The sequence below is a fragment of the Arvicola amphibius genome, chromosome 1, assembly GCF_903992535.2.
Source record: "Arvicola amphibius chromosome 1, mArvAmp1.2, whole genome shotgun sequence".
Classification (NCBI taxonomy): Eukaryota; Metazoa; Chordata; class Mammalia; order Rodentia; family Cricetidae; genus Arvicola; species Arvicola amphibius.
The window spans coordinates 194,921,380-194,942,141 of NC_052047.1; the positions used below are offsets into that span (position 1 = coordinate 194,921,380).

Sequence of the window (20,762 nt, forward strand, 5' to 3'; positions counted from 1 at the left end):
TGTAACATTTGTTTTTCTAAAACTGCAAAAAATCTAACACATTAAAACTGAATCAGAATACATCAGTGACTACTACTGAGATGGTGTTGCCCATGGGTACCAATTAAGCCTCCTGGCTAACTTGGGAATGTTTCCGAGTCTCTAAAATTGGAAGAGGGGCCTCTATCTAGACAGAGGTGTCTCTGGAATGAATCCGGTGTTAACAGTAGTGCTTATAGTGCTAACCTGGGTTTATCCATCCAAAGTGGTTACTATACAAGGCCTGCAGTTGAGAATTCATGCTCTCTAGCACACACCCCAGCATTTGAACCTAGCCAGAGCCTATGTGGCATCCTTCCCTTGACTGGTTTCCGTCTAGAGTGTACGTCACAATATCTCAGTGATGCAGGGGTCCTGGCTGAGCTGTGGCTGCCATTCTGCTGTGGCTGTGTTAAGGAAGGGAGTTCAGTTTGACACAAAGTGCTGCAGACAGAGCAGGGGTAAGCAGATTATTTCCGACAGCGTTAGGAGGTAACCGGAGGAAGATTAGTTCAACATGAGGCAGCTATCATAAGCAAATTAGAAAAGCTCCCCAATTAGGAGAAGAGACCCGGGTTTGTGCTGTTTATGATCTTCGGCTGAAAGGCAAAGTGTCCATGTTACGGGCTGCAGTCTTGATTTGAGTTGAAATGTTGGCATTTCCTATCAGCGTATGTTAGCATCTGAGGCTGTGTACAGCCTCACAAATGAAGTAAATCCCTGCTCTTGCTGCTGACTGCTCCCCATTCTCAGGCGCTATAGATTGGGCCGTGTTCCTCCTTGGCCCTAGAATAATCTCTAGGGCATATTATAATGTTTCTGTGCTGGGGGTATTCGACATGATTCCAACACTCCACACTTAATCTCCCTTGTTTGTCTCGGGGAACCAGTGTCGTGCAGAAGTCCTGAAAATGAAGCTCGCAAAATGCCAGATACTGCAAAGATAATCAGAAACTGAAAAATCTCTCCCTTGGTTGCATACTGGAAATCGGCACCCAGCCGTGTGCTCGCAAGCAGGGTGACGGTCGTCTGCTAAACTGTTGGCTGTTCTCCAACAGGAGGCAAGACTTTGCTTCTGAGGCCTCCGTGCCGGTGACCAGACCATCCATGCCCTCCACAATGGCCACAGAACTGCTGTTCTTCTGCCAGGTCCTCTCTGTTCTCTCTTGCTTCTTGACCTCTGCTGTTTGCAGTCAAGGAATGTGGGGTGAAAGCCCTGAGCAGAGACCCTGCCAAACTCTGCTGAGAAGACCTGATATTGTCATTCTTATTTTTTTAAGACATAAAATGTATTTCAAATGAGGTTTTATTTTCCTAGATTTCAAACAGCTACAGCAAGAATCTACTTTGTAGTGTTTTTATTTTATTTTTTTTTTTTTATGTATTTACTATGTTCGTTTACTGGCAGTCCTGGGGCCTGCCTTCTTGCATGCAAGGCAAATACTTTTTTTTTTTTTGCAATTGCAAACTGCAATGAACTGTAGAATCTCTATGCTCCTATCACCTAGACATAATCATCGCGCATCTCAAGTATGTCTTTCCAACTAATGTTTCACATTTATGCATGTGTTTTCTTGTGCTAAAATTGGGGTCTTAGAATACACTCCAACAAGTGGAACCTTGACTCTTTGCTCTGTGATTGGGGTATAAACCTTGTGTGCTCTCGGAATCATCAAGAATGAACTTGCTCGGTTTGTGTAGTGGTCTTGCACACTGTTTTTTGACAGTCATCAGCACCTGAGTGGCCTTTGCCGCGGTTCTCAAGGCACTGACAGCACATCATCATTATCACCAAATGGAACAACAGTTGCCTTTCTCTGTTCTTACGTGCGTGTTCTCATCCAGACATCCTTGGAAGCCTTGAGGTGGGGGCAAGGACAGACAGCGTTATTCCGGACTTTATTCATAAATGCAGTTGAGAGCAGGATGTGGCCTGTGCAGTCAGATCTGGTTTTAGATGTCCAGCAACTCTGGCACTGACTGGCTGAGTGGTGTTGGACTTGCTAGCTCCCCAAACCGCATGCTTTCATCAGCGCCATTATAACAACTGATGAGCTCGTGTGAAGTGCTCAGGGCAGAAGAAAGGCATCCCCAAATACAGGGCACAGGCGCGCTCAGACCCGCAGGTGTCAGGCGCAGTAGCAGAACCTTGGCTCACCGCTGTTCTTGTGACCTGGGACCACTTCAAGTAAAACAGTCCCGCTTCTTACAAAGTCATCCTTGCTGCCAGGACATAGGTCCCTTGGCGGGCATGGGTGACTCCTTGGAAAAATGGTTACTCTGAGTACCGCCCACCACCAACAGACCCTTAAAGATGTCTCTTTGGGACTGAGGGGAAAGTTCCTGCAGCCAGGCTTCTCTCGCCAGCTAATTTGCTCATTCTCAATGAGCTAAACCGTCAGTGAATACATTGATCTTTTTGTATTTTCCTTCCCACTTTGCGGTTCTGCCTCAGCTAGACCCAAGATTTCTCTGAACCAGATGGGCAAAATTGATTTTTATTAGTTCCCCGGCCTTGTGGAAAATTATCTCCTGAACCAGTTTTTATGGGCAGACTCAAAGCACAGCACAGGGTGCAAACCAAGCCGGTAGCAGTCAAAACTGTTGTCTGAAATGCCTTCAGACTGCAAGGCTGAGTTTATTGCACCAAACAAGAGCTCGCAAGGCGGAGGTGTGCCATCCTGCTCATTATCACTGGGAAGGGGAGCCGAAAAGCCGAGGAAAAAATTAAATTTTAATAATGCCCATGATATTTTCTAAATCTTTCCTGACAGAAAGCCTCTCATTATTTTTATCTGTCTCCGAGTGGGTTCTTTTAGAGGCATCTCAGAGATGGCCTCAGCTTGATTGTTTCCCGGGTTTTAAAGCATCCGCAGAAGTGTCTATACAGAGAGACATACACTTCAGATTGTTCAAGGAAGGGCCACAATGTGCCAGCATTTCAGGTAGTGTCTTTGCAGCCAGCATGGGCTAGGGATGCCTTCAGCTTTCACTAACAGGGTCCACACTGCTGTCAACAACCCCAAAGAAAGGGGACTCCACATCGACTACTGTTGGCTGTGACATGAACCCAGGACCTCGCACCCCTACCCAGTAGTCTCAGGTTTTGAGTACATTCTAGAACTTGCCCCATGCTGAACTCCAAAGGATTTTCAAGAAAAAGGTAGGCAGCCCTTACTGTCTTGCTGAGCGAGAATGCTGGCTTTCCATGTAACCCATGGTGCAGAACTGTTGAGTATATGAGAGAAACTGAGACCTGCTGCATTAAGGCAGACAGCCTACAATGATGGGTATCCCATTTGTTATCTTTATAGTATCTGGGCCCTAAAAGAATATATAGCTATTTGCCAAATATATATGTGTGTGTGTGTGTGTGTGTGTGTGTGTGTGTGTGTGTGTGTGTGTGTGTGTGTATGTGTGTGTTTAGGTAAATAGCTATATATTTGTGTGTGTGTGTGTGTGTGTGTGTGTGTATGTGTGTGTGTGTGTTTATAACATAATGAAAGCATGGATATAGAAAATGAAGCCAGGACTGAGGCCAGTACCTACACTGTTCATGTGTAAGTAATGGACCACAAATCTATCCCCAGGCAGCTAACTCAAAGAGAGATGGATTCAGCTCCTTGAATCAGTATCTGTCAGATAAAACCCAGATCTTTCTCCATAGGACACATGCTGAGTTGGGTAATAAATGGTGTCCGCGAGTGTCCTTAGAGGAGATACAGTGAGTCCCACTGGTAGCTTCTTCTGCTCTTGGCTCCTCTGTTGACCCAGTCAAACGAGAGCACGTGTGTGTACCTGGTATGAATACCCAGAGCTGTCTTGACTGCTCCTAAGGAGACTCTAGATGGTCCCTTGCCCCCGCCCCACACCCCACACCCCGGTCCTCAGGCTTCTCGGCTAGTCTTTTCTGTCAGCTGGACCTTGGACAGGTCTGCCAGCATTTGTTAGAGCCCAGCTTGTCATCTGCTAGCCAGTGGGGTGCAGAGTTCCCCCTCCATTGTGAAGATGAAAACTAGGGTGCTGGAGGGAAGAGTCCCCAAAGAACACCAAAAGGGTTGGCTTTTGCACCTAGCAGGATGTTTTCCTTAGAATTGATCCCTGGTGCTCCTACTTTAATACAGCAGACATGGGGCCTCAGAGTGTGCAGAAGCAGCTCCTGTCAGCTCGTCCTCTTCAGGTTTGTCAAGTCTCAATCCTAGGTGCCGGTCCTCAGAGAAGCCTGGGTCTCTTTGTTACCTTAGAGATGGAGAAACAGGGGCACAGGTAGAGGCAGTCTTGCAAACTTTCTTTGCCACGCAGCGTCAGTAGAGACCCTTTTAACACATTTCATAGGTGAACAGCCTGCTGTTGGAAATCACCAGCTGGCTTTCTCCAAGCCAAGACTATGTGAAGGTCAAAGGGGCTGCTGATGTACCATCTAGGCCTGACATCGGCCTGTGCCTCTCCTGACCTTGTGAGGGCCTGCAAAGGCTCCACAAGTCAGTTTGTGAATACTAGAGACCTCTCCCCAGCTTCTGGCATGCAGTTAAAAACTGCTTATGGGCTAAGTTTGGCTACTTTCAGTCCTTGACCGGGTTACTGATGCTCATACACAGGTTGCCCCAGGGTCAGGAGGGCTGGGCCTCCGGGCTCCTAGAGGGGAAGCCGGGGCTGCTACACAGCCTCCCCACCTTTTCTCAGTTTGTTCTCAGTCGTCATTAGGAGTCTCACAGAAGGCCCACACCGTCTGTCTGCCCTGCAGGGGTGCTCTGTTTGGCCACTCAGTTCAAGAAAGTGTTGACTTAGTTACCAATATTTAAAATGTGAGATTTTGTAGATTAGGTAATGTGGCTCCCAAGGTAAGAGCAATGCCCACTCTCCAAAACAGATGTGGTCCTGACCTCTCTGGAGTCTGAGCCTGGGGGCGGTCATAACAGGAGCTGAGGGTTGCTACCCAGGAGGGAAGGAAGGTTGCTTCTCAGGGACCAAGTGTGGGTGGGACACCCCTCAGGCACTCCCTTGCAGGGTACTCAGCAGGATCTGGAAGGTTGAGAAGCACCAAACCTGCCGGTGTGGAGGGCCAGGGTCACCCCAAGAGTGGGTGTCACCTTCTCCCTTGGTGGTCCTGAGTCATCCAGTGGGAGGTGGCTAATAAAAGGCGAGTCACTGGGAAAATGAACGATGTCATGAATGCATCCCAAATCAGAAGAGGCCTCTTTGAGGACAGTCCCTGAAGATTTCCCCAGACCTGCCATCCTTTCCCATGGCACAGTGAGGACAGCCTGTTCCCCAACTGGCTTCTTCTTCCTCCAGTTCCAGCACTCAGGCTGAGTTGCATCTCCAGCAGACCCGAAGCCTTTCTGTGCTGCAGATGCTCACCTATAAAAGCTAGGCAGAAGTAATTTTAAACATTCACCCTTGTGAGAAGACATTAGAGAGCTGCCTCAGAAGACAGCTGCCATTCCTCCATGTTCATCTCTCGGGTGTTCGTGTTCAGAACTGGAATAGATGAGTGACCTTCCTTGTGAGGCTCAGAGGACACACCGGTGTGCTACTGAGTGAAAAAAAATAAAAAAAAGAGCACACTATGGCATAAAACCAGGATAGCATCTTAATATACTATGTATTTACGTTAGACATTGAGGAAAGAACTGGTTGACTTTGGTTAATGGCCATACTGTGTGTATTATAGGCTAAGAGTTCATGATCCAAAATCATCTATCAGAAACTTAAATGTCAATACTCAGAAAGGTTCAGATTCCACAACATTTCAGATTTTCACATTAAAGATATTCAACTGGTAAGGGCTGTATAAATATTCCAAAATCTGGAACACTTCTTGCTGCAAGCATGTCATGTAAGAATACTTTAGTAGAAATTGGGAAGACAGACCTCAGGCCTCATCCTTTAAAGAACTAAGGAGAGAGCAGATTGGGAAAGAGCACAAGAGCTCCTTGTGTGATGGCACATACCTTTAATTCCAGCACTTGAGGGACAGAGGCAGGCAAAGCTCTCTGAGTTCAAGACCAGCCTGGTCTGCATGGAGAATCTGTCTCAGAGGCAGGATGTCTTCTAAACTGAGCAGTCTGTGTTTCATGAAAAAGATACCGTCCGTGTTCTTCTGCTTTTCTCTCGCAGCCTCAGCCTGGACTGTGAGACCAGGTACCCGATGGCGTTCTTCCTATTATGTGGAGGTGGGGACTGTGGACAAGATTCAGTTTGCCGGGCTGGAGAGATGGCTCAGAGGTTAAGAGCATCACCTGTTCTTCCAAAGGTCCTGAGTTCAATTCCCAGCAACCACATGGTGGCTCACAACCATCTGTAATGGGGTCTGGTGCCCTCTTCTGGCCTGCAGGCATATACACAGACAGAATATTGTATACATAATAAGTAATAAATAAATATTTAAAAAAAAAAAAGATTCAGTTTGCCATTATCTGTAGACATGCCTGTGGGGTTTGAATGAGAACATCCCCATAGGCTCTGGCAATCGAACCCTTGGTTCTCAGTTGGGGGCACTGTTTGGGGAGATCTAGGATGTGTAGCCCTGCTGGAGGAAGGACATCACTGGAACTTTGAGGTTTCAGGAGCCTTTCACCATCCCTGCCCACTGTCTCTGCTGCTTGCTTGTGGTTCACAATGCGAGCTTCTAGCTGCGGTTCCAGCCGCCACACCTCTGCGTCTGCTCTGCCTCCGTGGACTCCAGCCCTCTGGAGCTGAAAGCCCAGGTTAACTCCTCTATAAGTGACTAACATGTAGGGTTGTCTGGGGAGGAGGAGTGTCCTCATTACACAAGACTGGTCCCTGGCCTCTGAGGAGTTTACCTTGGACACATCCACCAACCTCTCAGGGCTCCACTGTTCTCTCCTCAACGTGAAGAATCTAGGCCTAGACCCAAAGACCTTTGCCAACTCCAACAATCTGCAAGCCTGGAAGGGGCTGCACACACCTTGCCTTTCTGGAGCGTCATTATTTAATTCTCTTCGAGTCCCTTCCAAATCCTTTGATGGGAGCAAGCTGCCTTGATCCTGTGTGGAACTGGTAGCCAGCAAAGCTGCTCTCCCAGCCTCCTGCTGTCACCAAGTCCATATTTAAGAATGGCAGTGGCCGTGGCACCCAGGCTGCGGTCTGATGTACACATTTGGCAATGCAGGGCTTGATGTAGCTACACATCACTGATCAAAACCCCTCGGACTTATCAGTGTGTCTGACAGGTACTCGTTGGCTGCCTTCCCGGGCTGGGGAGGGATCCCCGAGCCAGCCAATGGGACATCCTCCTTTCCCTTTTGATGTTGATGCTCCCACCTTGGCGACAAGGCTCAGCCCTGCTGGGGAGACTGTCAACATGAGGCCCCACTAGACAGCAACCTGTGGGAACAGCAGCCTGGTGAGCAGAGCAGGCACACACTCCTCACCTGTCCCTGCTTCCCCACCAGCCCCTGGAAGTTTCCCAGGCAGCTTTCCAGTCTCTGGCAACTGGAACCTCTCATTTGCCCTAAAATGGTACTGCCTTTTACAGAACTGTTTGCCAACTGCACACGCATTAAAAGGCTTTACCCCTCAGTGCTTTAAAAACCTTCGTCCCCGATGGCTGAGGAGTTGATTAGCATTGTTTGGGAAGAAACAAAGTCAAGTGTCATGGAGTAACTTGCTTCAGGTCACTCCAGGCAAAGCCAGGATTATGGGCACATGATAGATTGCCCTAGCCCTGGCATGGTTCTAATTACTACCTTTGTTGTTAGCCCTGTGTCACTGATTGCTCATTGTAGTGCCCAAAGCTCACATGCGGTAGGAACTCTGGGTTCCCTGTCTTCTTCACAGGTACTTGGTCACACTTGCCACAGCTTTCAGTGTGGCTTCTGTGACATCCAGGAATGGCTCTGTTCTCTAGTGAGAGGGGGCAAGTCTCAGTAGCTTGTGCTTTGCGGCTTGGGGTGGGCGAAGTAAAGCAATGGGGCACAGCACACTGCCCATTCTCTGTCCCACAGACTGATATGGTTTTACATTCTTATGTGATTGAAAAAGTTCAAAATGAATAATTTTTGTTACTGGAAGATCATATGGAATTCAAACTCGTATATTCCTAAAATTCTATTGTAATGCAGTCCGTTTTCATTTATGTCATGACTACTCTCTGCAAGAGCAAAGTTGAGTAGTTGTGACAGAGACTGTATCATTCGCATGGCTGAGAGCATCTAAGTTCATATGTGGAACTTTGAACTTCTAGTACCCTAGACGGTGACCTTCCTTGACTCTTCCTTGTGACATCTGCTGAGGCCATGCAAGAATAGAGTTGTTCCCCTAATCCAATGTAGCTGTGTTATAAAAAATAGAAATTGTGCACACACAAAGAACACCACACAAGGAGCAGTGTGGGGAGCAGAGGGTGTAGCTATTAACCAAAGACCCTCAAAGATTGATAACAAACCACCAGAAGAGAAGAGTGTACTCAGAACAGTCTCCCCAGAGACTCAGGGGCCAGCACTGATAGCACCCGGACTCTGGGTGTATGACTTTCAGAGCCACAACATAAAGATTTCTAGCAAGTCTGAGGAATGTTATCTTGGGACTGCTCTATCAAATTATTATGGTTACTGTCTGGCCCTCTGCAGAACAAGTCTGCAGGTCCCCAATAAGCTTCATAGAATTTGGGAATGGAGTCTGAGCCCAGTTGGGCCAGGACTCTGGTCCTAGCTCCTGTCTCTTGGATTCCTTGCTGCGGAACTTATTTATGTCTCCAGCTATCAAAACCTGTCCCTCCTCTGGGCTCTTAGATCATAGACTATGTCAAAATTGATGTCAGCACATGAGAACTATTAACTGCTGTTGATGGCTTGAATGGCTGGCCCACCCGAGCTGTATCAGGCATCCTAAACTAGTACTGGGCCGGGTGAAGTGGGTTCCAGATCGCGTACCCCCAGCTCCACCTCTCTGTGGCTTTGGGAAACTGCTCACTCTGCTTATGAGTAGAAATTTTCATTCAGAGAGGAAGAATGCTTAGTCTTGAGTTCTTGAGTGCTCAGGCTGCACGTAAAGCTTTCAGAGAATTCTCTCAGCACTGCCTGTCCTTTAGGGAAGGACCTGAGATAAATCCACTGTAGGGTGCAGGGAAGGAATGGTGCCATGGAGAACATCATGATGTCAAAATCAAGGTCATGTGTCCATGTGGCGGCTTTATAATGTCCAGGGCTGCCAAAGCAATGGGCCTTAAACTAAGTGACTTCAAGCACCAGAAATGGTTTCTTGAATAGTTTCAGAGCCTTCAAGTCAGAAGCCAAGAAGTTTCCTGGGCTATGCTCTCTTCAAAGAATACAGTCTTCCGTGGCTCTCCTAGCTTCTGGTGGTACAGGCATTCCTTGATTGTGGTAGCATAGCTCCAGTTTCTGTCTGCACCTCCATGGCTTTATTGCTCGTGTCTGCCTCTATTGATTCAAGGACACATGACCACCTTAAAACCAGATTATTTCTTTTTCAAGAATCTTAATGAAGATCCTTCTTCCAAATGAGGTGACGTTGTGAGCTTCCAGGTGGGATGGCTTTGGGGGTTGGGGGAATACCATTCAGTAAAGTCCGTATGGTTATGACTGAAAGCCGCAATTCCCAACTGATGTTGCCCACATCAAAAGGGAATTGCTGGTTATAACTGAGATGTTTAAATATGACCCTTCAGGTCAGGCTCTCAGACAGATCCAGGGATTGGCATGATGTCTTTAGCATTTCATCTCTTTTTCTTTGTCCACTGGCAGGAGACATGCTTCTCTCTACAACCATGATTGGAATCGTCTTCAGTAGCCCCAGGCTACCATTGGCCCTGCAATCAGACCCAGTAAAGGGGGACTGTGCTTCTCTCTTGGTTCTCTAGGGGATCCCCAGCGGACTGTGTGGTGTTGACTGAGGTTTCTGTCCCACCCTGCCACACAACCATTTAGCTCCAAAGAATCATACAAAGGCCTACATAAATTACAAACTAATTGGCCTAATAGCTCAGGCTTTTTATTAATTTTTATAACTTATATTAACCCATAATTCTAGTCTGTGTTAGCCATGTGGTTTGGTACCTTTTTCGGCGAGTCAGTCACATATCACTTGCTCTGTGTCTGGCTCCTCTCTAGGTAATGACCGCAAACTGAAACTTTCCTCTTCCCATAATTCTCGTTGCCACGCCTCTACTTCCTGCCTGGTCACCGTAGCCCTGCCTATACTTCCTGCCTAGCTACTGGCCAATTAGCACTTTAGTAAAAATAATACAAGTGACAGGTTTGTGTTATTTTTAATAATATTATTATTTAATTTATTAATATTGTTTAATATTATTAAATTATTATTTTTAATAATACAAATCACAGCAGTGTGGTTTGGGTGTCAGACCAGTTTTCGAATACATGTTTGTGCAAGAAATGGAGAGTTATAGTTGGTAAGGTTTGCCTAGGTCATATTCCACCTGTGGAGCCAAGATGAAGCCCACCCAAGGCAGGTCCAAGGGCTGGTACTGGGTATGCCAAGCCCCATGCACCCCAGCAGGTGAGGCACTGTGGGCATCCTTACTTGACAGTGGCCAGCAGCTGATCCTTACTCTGTGCTTGTGTGCAAGAAACCCTTAGGGGTCACAGTACGTCTCCCGGGTGGCCTCAATCCTCAGTCTCCTAGGCTCACATGACCCCCCCCCTCAGTTTCACAAGTAGCTAGAACTTTGTGCGCCTGTATTGCCACACCCTTCTCAAGCTCTCTCCCCCCCACACACACCTTAAACATCTCTTCCAAGCTCTGTGTCAGAGGAATACAGAAGATGAAAGAGATTCAGGCTGCCGAAGGGCCACTTTTTACCAGAGAAAACTTCACAGAGACAGAAAAGCAGATGCCTGTGTGGCTAGCGATGTGGGAAGCAAAGTGCAGGGAAATCCAAGCTGGAGACCGCACGGGCCAGAAGCCCTTATTAGAAGGTGCCATGGATCAAAGCCTCGGTGAGGAGCAGTGACTCAACCTAATGTGCCTTTTGGTTACAAATAATAGAAGACCCAAATGAAGTTAATTTATTTTTTCATATTAATCAAAGTTCAAAGGAAGGGTGGCTTGCTATAGAAGTTTATCTTACCTTCAGGGTGGGGTCCTGGTTGTCTCCCTTTCATGGGCCAGCGTGTTTCTTCAGCTGACTTCCTCATGAAAATAAAATGGCTGCCACAGATCGAGGCCTGGCATGAGCGTCCCAAGCTGTCCGGGTGACCAGCCTTCACAGCAATGGCGGAGATTCCCTCTGCTGGGCTGGCTCCTGTGGAGCCAAGGATGGCATGAGGTGTGGCCGGCAGTCCTTACCTGTGACTCTCGGGATGCAGAGGAGAGCACACAAGGACACCATTGCTCGGGAGCCCTCAGCAGCCTCAGCCCAGCTGAAGAAGCCCCTGGTTTTCAGTGAGAAGCTTCTGGTCAATTGGACGCGGAAAGAGCCGGGCTCTAAACTGGCAAGAAGACTGAGCGGTGATGGCACTGCCAGACCTGCGGAGCTGAGTTCTGTCTCGAGCTGCATGATGGAAGGAAAGAATCCACTCCTCTAAGTTGTCCTCTGACCTCCACATGAACACCGTAGCGCGCGCGCGCGCGCGCACACACACACTCACACACACACACACACACACACAGAGAGAGAGAGAGAGAGAGAGAGAAAGAGAGAGAGAGAGAGAAATGTAACTTTAAACTCTATTTAAACTTTATTTTTTTAAAAAAACAACTTTTCAAGATAAAGAGACCAAAATTAATCTTCAAGGGAGGAATTATGAGCTGTCGTCCAACCCTGACTTCCGGGATGTGTTTGGGCGGCTCCTTCCCTTGACTGAGAAGGCAGTAGTTATGCTGAAGTAACAGGCAATCCCCAGACCTCATCACCTTAGAACCCAGGAGAGGCCACGAGCAGTGATCCTCTGGATGATAGCCCTGGTGCAGGTCCTGTGTCCTGTCACTGCCGTCTCTGGAATACTCGGGCTGTCCATTGAAACAGTGAGACAGGAGTCCGTCCAGCTAGAGGATGGAATGCTGAGAGTCAGCGTCTAACTCGTGGGAGCAACAGCTTGCTGCCTTTTTTTTTTTTTTTTTTTCATGAATTCCAGTGGTAAAGCAAATCCCATGCTAATACACAGCATGGAGGACCAGGTCAGGGTGGCAGGGGCTGGATGCAGAGGAAGATGCAAGCATCTGAGGAAGAGCCATAGGGAGCGCCGCTGCAGTGCAGTCTCCGAGCCCCCTCACTCCGATCAGGTGGCTGCCTGCCTCCTTCACTTGGACCAGCCTTCTATGATTCTGCATGCCACACACCAGAGCCGTTTCCAGAAGGGGAGGAGACTGGCAATGGAAGATTAACTGCTCCCTGGATTCCACACAGGGATCAGCATTTTCAATAATACTGTGTGAGTTTAACCTCAAAGTAAATGGTTAATTCATCTTATATCAACAGCACTGTGATTCATAATGTAAACTTGGAGAATTTTTGATGTTTCGGGCCCACATTCCTTTTAATTTGCCTCTGCATTCTTTTAAAGCCACAGTATGCTCACCCGGTGAATGCAGCATGCAAATCCGGGTTTCTGCCCAGAGGCGATTTAGCCTGGCTGCTTCAGTAGGCGTCTTTCAAGTGTATACTCTTTCTTAAATTATTTACTGGGTAAACACACTTTGCATTTTCAAAAGGGAGATTAAGACTGCTTGCTCCAGGCCTGCTGGAACATCAGGGCCCCTTTCCCAGAGTAAAGAGCAAGTTATTGGGGCTGCCCCCAAACTTCTTTCCTGGCTTGCTAGCTAGCAGCCCTCCTTGACCTCACTGACTTTCCTGACTCCTCCCAGCTCCACAACCCTGCACCCGACTCCGCTGGCCAGAGCCATAGGGATTGCCCAGCAGCAATGGCCAGGGACTCTTCTCCAGGGTTCTTCGTAGCTGGAGTCTGCCACTGCCAGCCTCTCCCCATCTCCCTGCCGGCTCAGTCCTGTCCACTCAGGTGCATCATTTTCTCTTCCTCCAGCTGTCTGAGAGGGCCCTGTGATAGCTCCATCTTTAGGGGCCTGTTTCAACCTTCACCTTCATCCTTTCCTACCCTGATATTTTCCTGTCAGCTGAATTTGCCCAGATATCTCCTACATCCTCCTTAGAAGGGGATGATTACAGTCCCCAAGGGCCACAATCTGTCATTACATTCCTGAGAGAGTTAGTTCTCTGTCCTGCTCCCAAGCTCTGGCCACAAGCTCTAGAGGTGAATTCCACACGCTCTTTACAGGCAGATGCACCGGAGCAGCGGAGAGCTGGTGACAGGGATACCTGTGGGCACTGGTGTACAAGGCAGACACACCAGAGCAGCGGAGAGCTGGTGTCAGGGACACGCTGGACACAGGGAAAGCCCAGCTAAGAACAGCTAAGACTTGGAGATACCTGTGTGCATATTTTGTTAACATGTTCCAGATGAAACTAGTAATCCCATAGGTACGCTTCCTCTGTGTCCATCTTGGATGCTTGGGGCTCTCATCCCACAGAGAAGACAGACAGTTGTCACCCACGCTGCATAAGAGACATACTGCCACCCAGCCCACGCTGTACAAGAGACACATTACCACAGGTTACCCACAACAGAATCTGTTCAATTTTCATGCTTTGAATGTGTGTTACTGCCAAGATTCAGTTCTGCTGATTTCCTTTGTAAATCTGACTGGGTGACTGTGGTAACTAGAGATTTGAACAATGGCTTCAGCAAACAGAGCTGTTGGGACCATTCTGAGGACTTGCCTCCTCCCTTCCAGGGAAAAGGAGTAAAAACCAACTTGAGTTTTAAATGAAGCCTAAGTAGTACCAGTCAGTGTTCCTAATTAGCTGCACTTTAGTAAGTGTGCCGTCCCGTTCTTATTTGTTTATGGGGTGGGACAGAGACTCTGTCCTGCCTCCTGGGTAAATAGGGCCTGTTGAGTCTGAATTAGCTGTCATCACAGAAGAATTAATGTGGGGCACAGGCTTTCTGGTGGGACAAGAAGAAATAAACAAGATGGATCTTCACCGAGCCTCGTGTGATGAATGAGGACAGAGCACACCATTCATCTCCCGCGAGAACAGTGGACGTGTACACTAAAGCAGCTTTGCGGAAGACGTGTCAGCAAATGGCCATCATTTTGTAACCTGTCAGGAAGACAGGGAGCTATCCTGTTAGGGAACACAGGGGAGTCACTCTAATGGGATGGTGCCCACCCGTCTGTGAAGAGGGAAGGGTGGGTGAGGAGTATGCCACCCAAACCGCAACCTGGTGTCATCCTCCATCCCACCGGCAGGGACCCTGCGAAGGTTCTCCTGCAAGATGCACAGAACTGCTCCCTGCTCAGTGGAGGCCCGATTCATCCCCACATGCCCCTCCCCAGGGAAGACCCTGTCCAGGGGTCCCGTGTGCATATGAGGACAGGACTCGGCATGGGCCTCTGAGCAGGTGGGGCGGAATTGCTGCAGGCTGGAAGCCGGGTGGGCAGCCAGCTAGACGGCCAGCCTCTCTGAGTTTCTATTTCGGTGCACTCTGTGAGAGCAGCGAGCGTGGGCGAGGCTGTGTGACCCAGGTTCCCTTTGAACGGCTCAACAAAGCATTGTGGTGTGCGACCTCTTTTCTCCGAATGAGGTAACAAATTATGAAATCACTTCAGCGGAAGCGCGCTGCAGGCATCCAGAGCGCGTGTCTCCTTTGCTTGTCTTTCTGAGGTCAGCATCGGCAAGGCTGGGCTGGACCAAGGGACCAGCTTCCCCCAGAGGGCCCACCCACAGCCACTTGCCAGGCACCTGGAGGACTTTCTGTTCCTCTTATTCCCATCCTTTGGCGCCAGGGAGCATATGTAACATTTCCTCCTAGCCTGACGAAGCCATGAGCCACACTGACAGGTGACGGCTTCACAACCTAAGCTGCAAGTTTGACACTTGCTTCTTAATCCTCTCCTCTCCCCGCTAAGTCTCTCTCACTTTTCCTGAGGTATTTTTGTTCAGGTAAGTACCTCACTGACATATATTTCTTTGGAGTCTTTTCCTTTCACGGGAAACACTGAAGAAAAAAAAAGTGAGGCTTGTCTGACATGCTTAATTAGAAAGAGGTACTCGCATAGGGCCCTTGATCCCTTAAAGAGGCTACGTGGTGCCCAAATCTTGGAAAGCCCGTGGTTCCCCTTAGCTTTGGGCAAGCATTCTATGTGGAAGTTGTTCACAGACCTGGAAGCTCTCTCTGTGTGTGTGCGTGCGTGTGTGTGTGTGTGTGTGTGTGTGTGTGTGTCTACCTGCCAGGCTGTAGTTCCTTTAGCCAGCTTGGCTTGGGCAGTGTTTGTCAAAATGCTGTTCATTTATCTGTGTGCATTTTTCTTCTCTCTTTGCCACAGAATCATCCAGAACCGCATCCTGCTCGTCATCTTGGGGATCATCGTGGTCATCACCATCCTGACGGCCATCACTTTCTTTGTCAAAGGGCACTGATACGTCTGCTCTCCCTTGATAAACAGTGATCTTGTCTTGTTCGGAGTAATTAAGACAAAATGGTCACATGAATCATTCTGTTGTGCTGACAGGCCCCGGGTGACCCACTGTCCCTCCCTTGCCACTGTTGAGCTGGAACGCAGAGTGTAAAGATGTTTCTGTCCCCATCTGCATGTGGGCTGATTTCCTTTCTGAGGTTGGTCTTTGCCCAGATTTGTCGGGGTTTTTAATAGGTAAAGGTAAATACTTATTTGCCTTTAGGTAACTTCATCTGCTGTCCAAAATAGCTTTGGTAACATTCTTCCTTGCCTTGTGGACATGCCTGGGGTCACGGCTGGAGAGAGGACGTGATGACTCAGTCACAGGAGCCTCTCTGTGTCACGTACCTCTCTTTACCAGAAAGGTTTCTGAGATGTCCATGGATAACATGCCAGAAAAATCAGAGGCCAGTGCCCGTGAGCAGTTCCAGAGGTCAGCCCCGTCCTTCCCGGCATAGTGAACACAGCCATCTTGCCCAGACAACTTTATTGCAAAGGAAAAGATTCACTGTCACTTGCACAGGAAATTGACTTAGTATTCTCTGTGGCTTTTTAGTATCTGTGTGTGTATACGTGTGTGTGTGTGTGTGTGTGTGTGTGTGTGTGTGTGTGTGTGTATTCACAAGGAAGAAATATGTATTCACCTTCCCCAAATGCCGTAGTCCCCAGACTTTGCCGGCAATGTGAGAAGTGGCACAGTATTTAATTGTGACCTCCTCTTCCCTGCCTGTGTAGGCATTTCTGTATCTTCTCTGCTTTAATATGAGCTCAGTCAGCAGCTGTTCTCCCTCGTTCATGCAGACGGTCTGAAAAGGTTCTGTCCACCTCCTTTCCAGCGTGAAGATTTCAGAGAGCGTGAGCAGGGCTCCTCTGCTGGTGGGCATTCAGTCTGTGGTGATGAAATGGGAGAGTCCTGTAGGACTCAGTCCACTAGGGAAAGCTTGGTGGGAAGTGTCCCCTCACCTCCTCCCGCAGCACAGAGAACTGCTCAGGTTTTCCCAGCGACCATCAGCAAAGCCCGCCTGGGTTCTCTCTACATTCAGACCTCTGTCTCACTTTGTGACTTTCTTCCCTCTCTTTCTGCCTGAGGTAACAGGAATTGTGTCCAAGATGAATCCATTTGTGATCAGGCCTAAAAGTTGCCCAAGCTGAGGTCATTTTCCCTCCAGTCATGAGCAAAATGTGTTTTTCTTAAGACTTCATAGGCATTTACATGTCTGTACTATTGTTTTTAATATAATTGGAAGCTTTGAATTTTTGAAAAGCAAGCCTTTTCTCTTCATAAAAGATGCTAACCACCTTCATGGAGCAAGATTATATACTATACTTGATCTCCCACCACACACACGCACACACACACACACATACACACACACACACACACACACACACACTTGCAAGCACACACACACACACACATACTCCAAAGAGAACCATTATAGAGTAGACAGGAAATACAAAATCCACCAGAGAAATTGTGCTTGTGTAAACAGGCTGGGGCCTGTATGTGCTCAGATAAATCATTTATTATTGTGTAAATAAAGGTGTAGTGTCTGTGTAGGAAGGGTGGGATTTTGGGCAACCAAAGTGGTACAGCCGAGGAGAAGGGCCGGAAGCTGTGCTGACTCTTCTGCCAGCTAAAGGGACCAGCTCAGAATCAAGAACCTTTGATTCTGATTACTGAATTCTGGGCAGCCTAAATGTAAGAAAGAAACCAACCATTAAAAGCACGGAGACAACCCACCAGCCTCCGCTGATGCTGGTGAAGTAAGAGTGACGGCTCTGGTGGCCTCCAGAAACGGGGATCCTGGAGGAATAAGGGTATTCCGAGTTCTAAGCTGTCTCTCCCACCTGCCCCCACCTTCCAGTCCCCTTCTTCCCAAGGCCACCTAACAAGCAGGGTGGAGCCCAGCACGGGTACTTGCTGGCCCCGAAGCATTTCACTGAAGCCTGCCTTGTTTGTGCAGAAGCAGAAGACCCGAGAAGGAGGCATTTGCTGCTCACCTCTCGCTGGCGTGGCTGCTGCCAGTGATTTGGGAGTGGAAAGCTGTGAACATAGAACCTTGGACCCAGCAGCTCCACCACATCCTCACCAGCTCTGTCCTCCTGGCGCCATGGGAAGAACTGAGGCTGGGGCTATACTCCCCTCGCTCCCTACCCCTCCAGGGCAGGAAGAGTGTGCGAACCTGGAACAGGTGCCTGTGTGGAAGGTTCTAGGTTCATATTCTGTAGACTTTGGTTGTTGACTATTTCTGAAGTTGGGAGCCTTTGTTTCTGAGTGTGGGGGAGGTGGGGAGGATGGCTGACAGCACAGAGGAAGAGGAGGAGGAAGCCCTCACCATATAAAATTCATGCAGACTAAACAGTTTCTGGGACAGTATAAATAAAGCGGATGCAACCTCGCTCCAGAATCAAAAGCAATTTAATTAAAGTCTCTTAAGTTGTAAAGAGTTTTAAATGTTCCGTGTCGAAGGCAGATGCCTGCAGATGCACTGGGCCTGACGTCAGTGGCCAGGCCTGGGCTGCAAGGCTATTTGCTATTCTGTTTCAGGCAGGCTGGATTGTCTTATTTTGGAACCAGCTTGGTGGGGGGTTTGCTTTGCTACTGCTTCTGAGCCCTGAGCTTCAAAGGCTGAAATTAATGGCGAACAAAATTGTGCGGCTCTGGCCGTCCCATGCGGGGCAAGCCCATTGAGGGTTATCATTAAGTAAAGAAATAAAGAGGAGAAAAAGCCTGCCTGCTCCAAAAACCTCATCAGATAATGACCTCAGTGATTGGGTTTTCATTACCAAACAGCATCCAGAGATTATCAACTCGTGGAAGAAGGGAGGAGGGAAAGAAAGGAAGAAGCAAGCACTGCCTTTCTCTCTCTCTCTGTCTCTCTCTCTCTCTGTCTCTCTCTCTCTCTTTGCACATCTTTTCTTTAAAACTGTCAGATCATTTCAGTATTTCAAATCCGAGGAAAACAGCCTGCCTGCTGCTGTATTTGAAGTTGTAATGGTGTCAAAAAGTCACGACTGACTGACAGCCGTCAGTCCCAGAGGGGCTCATTAAATCATAAAAACTTGACAAGGAAATAATTGCGCATGGCCAGCGACTTGGCGCCTGTTTAGACGGTTTTATTGTCTTTCATTATCAGTCCCCGCCATTACGTTCATTAACAAATTGCATTAAACAACTGTTAAGGGCTAATGATTTGTTTATCGCTTTTTTTCTATTATTATTATTTAAACATTAGCTGTGTCATGCGGTACCCAGCAGCCTCTTGCCATCATCTGACTGAATCTTTTCCACTCCGAGCCCTGGGTACTGCTGGAATATGAAATAGATTATTCATTACACTCCTCTTTGCCGCTGATTTGGTTTCATGTAGTGTCTTCCACAGAGAAAGATGAAAACTTGTCAAAAATAGGTTATATCTTATTCGAAGGGGCAGCAATAGCAGCAGGTACAGGCACACTTTAATATTTAATTAAGGTTGATGTTAGCCCCTTTAAATGACTTCAGCTATAAGTTATATTTAAATGCAGAAGAGAAAAATAATTGTTCTTAATTTGCAACCTGTTTGGCAGGCATTCTTCAGTGGGCTCGCTGGAAATTTAGAAGGGAATTTTTAAATAATGAAATTTCTCGTCATAAATATTTATCGTCGTTTGTCTACGTAGCTGGGAATTAAGCGCAGTGACGATTTCCTCATCACTTGAGTGTGAACTGCAGCCTCTCCAGGCACTCCATGCTCGGGAGTAGAAGTGGCCAAAGGTGTCTGGAGGAGAAGGCCCACAGCCAGGGACTGTGGGTGACTGTGGCCCACACTGAGTCCCCAGCCCAAGGGCCACTTACCTTCCCCTTCGGCTGAGTGTGTACTTGGGAGACTGGTCTGCAGTAAGGGCAAGCAGGCTTAAGGAAAGCTGTGTGCGCCTGGCTGGCTGGCACAGGAAGGTGTGCTGCAGTGTCTCGGGACTCTGTGTCACCAACTGAAGCTCATTACCACCCCTGCTTCCCTAATGGGTGACAGGAGCAGCCCCGTACAGGGACTCAGCCTCCTCCCTTTTCCTTTCTTTGACATGCCATTGGTGAATTGATCGGCCTTTCCATGACTGCAACCTCAAGGGACCAGAGAGGACAGAGCCCAATCATGGTCATCTGAAATCAGAAGTCGGTGGGACTCCTCCTGCCATGTCCCCTTGTTGTATCTGATCATCACTCCGTTTAGCTTATGAAACTATGGAAACCACAGCCTCAGGGCCGGGTACTCTGGTAAAGACCAGGGACAATAGTACCTTTTCTCCATCCTGTCCCTAGTAACGGGCAAACCCCAGATGGTCCTGCAGTAGTCATGAGCCAGCCAGGAGGCATCAGGCCTCATTCAGGTCTTCTTGATCACCGTGCATGTAGAAACAGTGTCCACACCTGGGTCTGGAGGGCCACCAGGCTCTGGTGATGAGAGTCCATGTTAGTCACATGACAACTCACCATCCTGTCGAGTGACCTCCACACCCCAGCAGAAGACAAGCTCAAACCATTTTTCCAGTGGGAAGGAAGAGTGTGTGGTAAGCCAAACCCTATTGAGACAAGATAGTTTCTGTCCTGCTCTCACATGATACTGTGACCTGCTGACTTCAAACCTGACCCTGAGCTTAAATAAATACTCTTGTTTCTCTCCCTCGCCTGTGATGCATCCGGCCCGGCCTAGCGGCATCTGCCAGGCAGTCCATGTAGTGATTGCCACCAAGGAGGTGACGAGGCAAACGGCTCCATGACGGTCTTGGAACCAGCAGGAACCACACGAAGATGGACAATGTTTAAAGGTGGCCGGGGGGGGGGGGGGGGGGCGGCCAACCCAGACAGAAACAGATGTGTGACTGGAGCCGAGGCAGCCAGGGGCAAACTTCCCACTGTGGAGCCTGTGACTCCAGTCAGGGCCCCATTACCAGAGGCAACGGGAGGGACCTGGGAGCAAAGGACCAGAGAGTGAGCTGGGAGCAAGAGAGATCCTGGCAGGGGGCATCCTGAGCCCATGGTGCCCTTTCTCAAGAGGAGCCAGTGAAGGGATAACAGGGACCCCCACCCAAGTCACCCATGCCATCCTCTGAATCACCTCCTTATGTTACATAAACAAGGGGGGCATCCAGGTGAGGGGGAGCCGGCTACAGGCAGAGCACAGGCCTGTAATTCTGCCAACTCCCACCCCGCCTTTCCTTCATCCAAACAAGGCCCTTTGGCATGAATAATAGCTGGGGAGGCTGGGAAGGAGCGAAGC

General features: G+C 48.5%; 1 protein-coding gene across 3 annotated transcripts in view; it reads left to right on the forward strand.

The window, feature by feature from the left end:
* Positions 1–17,949, forward strand: part of Vti1a (vesicle transport through interaction with t-SNAREs 1A) — a 321,664-nt gene extending 303,715 nt beyond the window's left edge. Inside the window, exons 8-9 of one of the 3 annotated variants that reach the window (XR_005282957.2) lie at positions 15,370–15,659; positions 17,469–17,949. Coding sequence is in view for 1 of the 3 variants with exons in the window: in XM_038309871.2 (XP_038165799.1) it covers positions 15,370–15,463 (94 nt within the window). In the remaining 2 variants the exon portion in view is untranslated. Of the gene's footprint in view, positions 1–15,369 lie in introns of all 3 variants that reach the window. The other 2 variants (XM_038309871.2, XM_038309885.2) reach the window with 2 other exon arrangements.
* Positions 17,950–20,762: the final 2,813 nt, after the last annotated feature.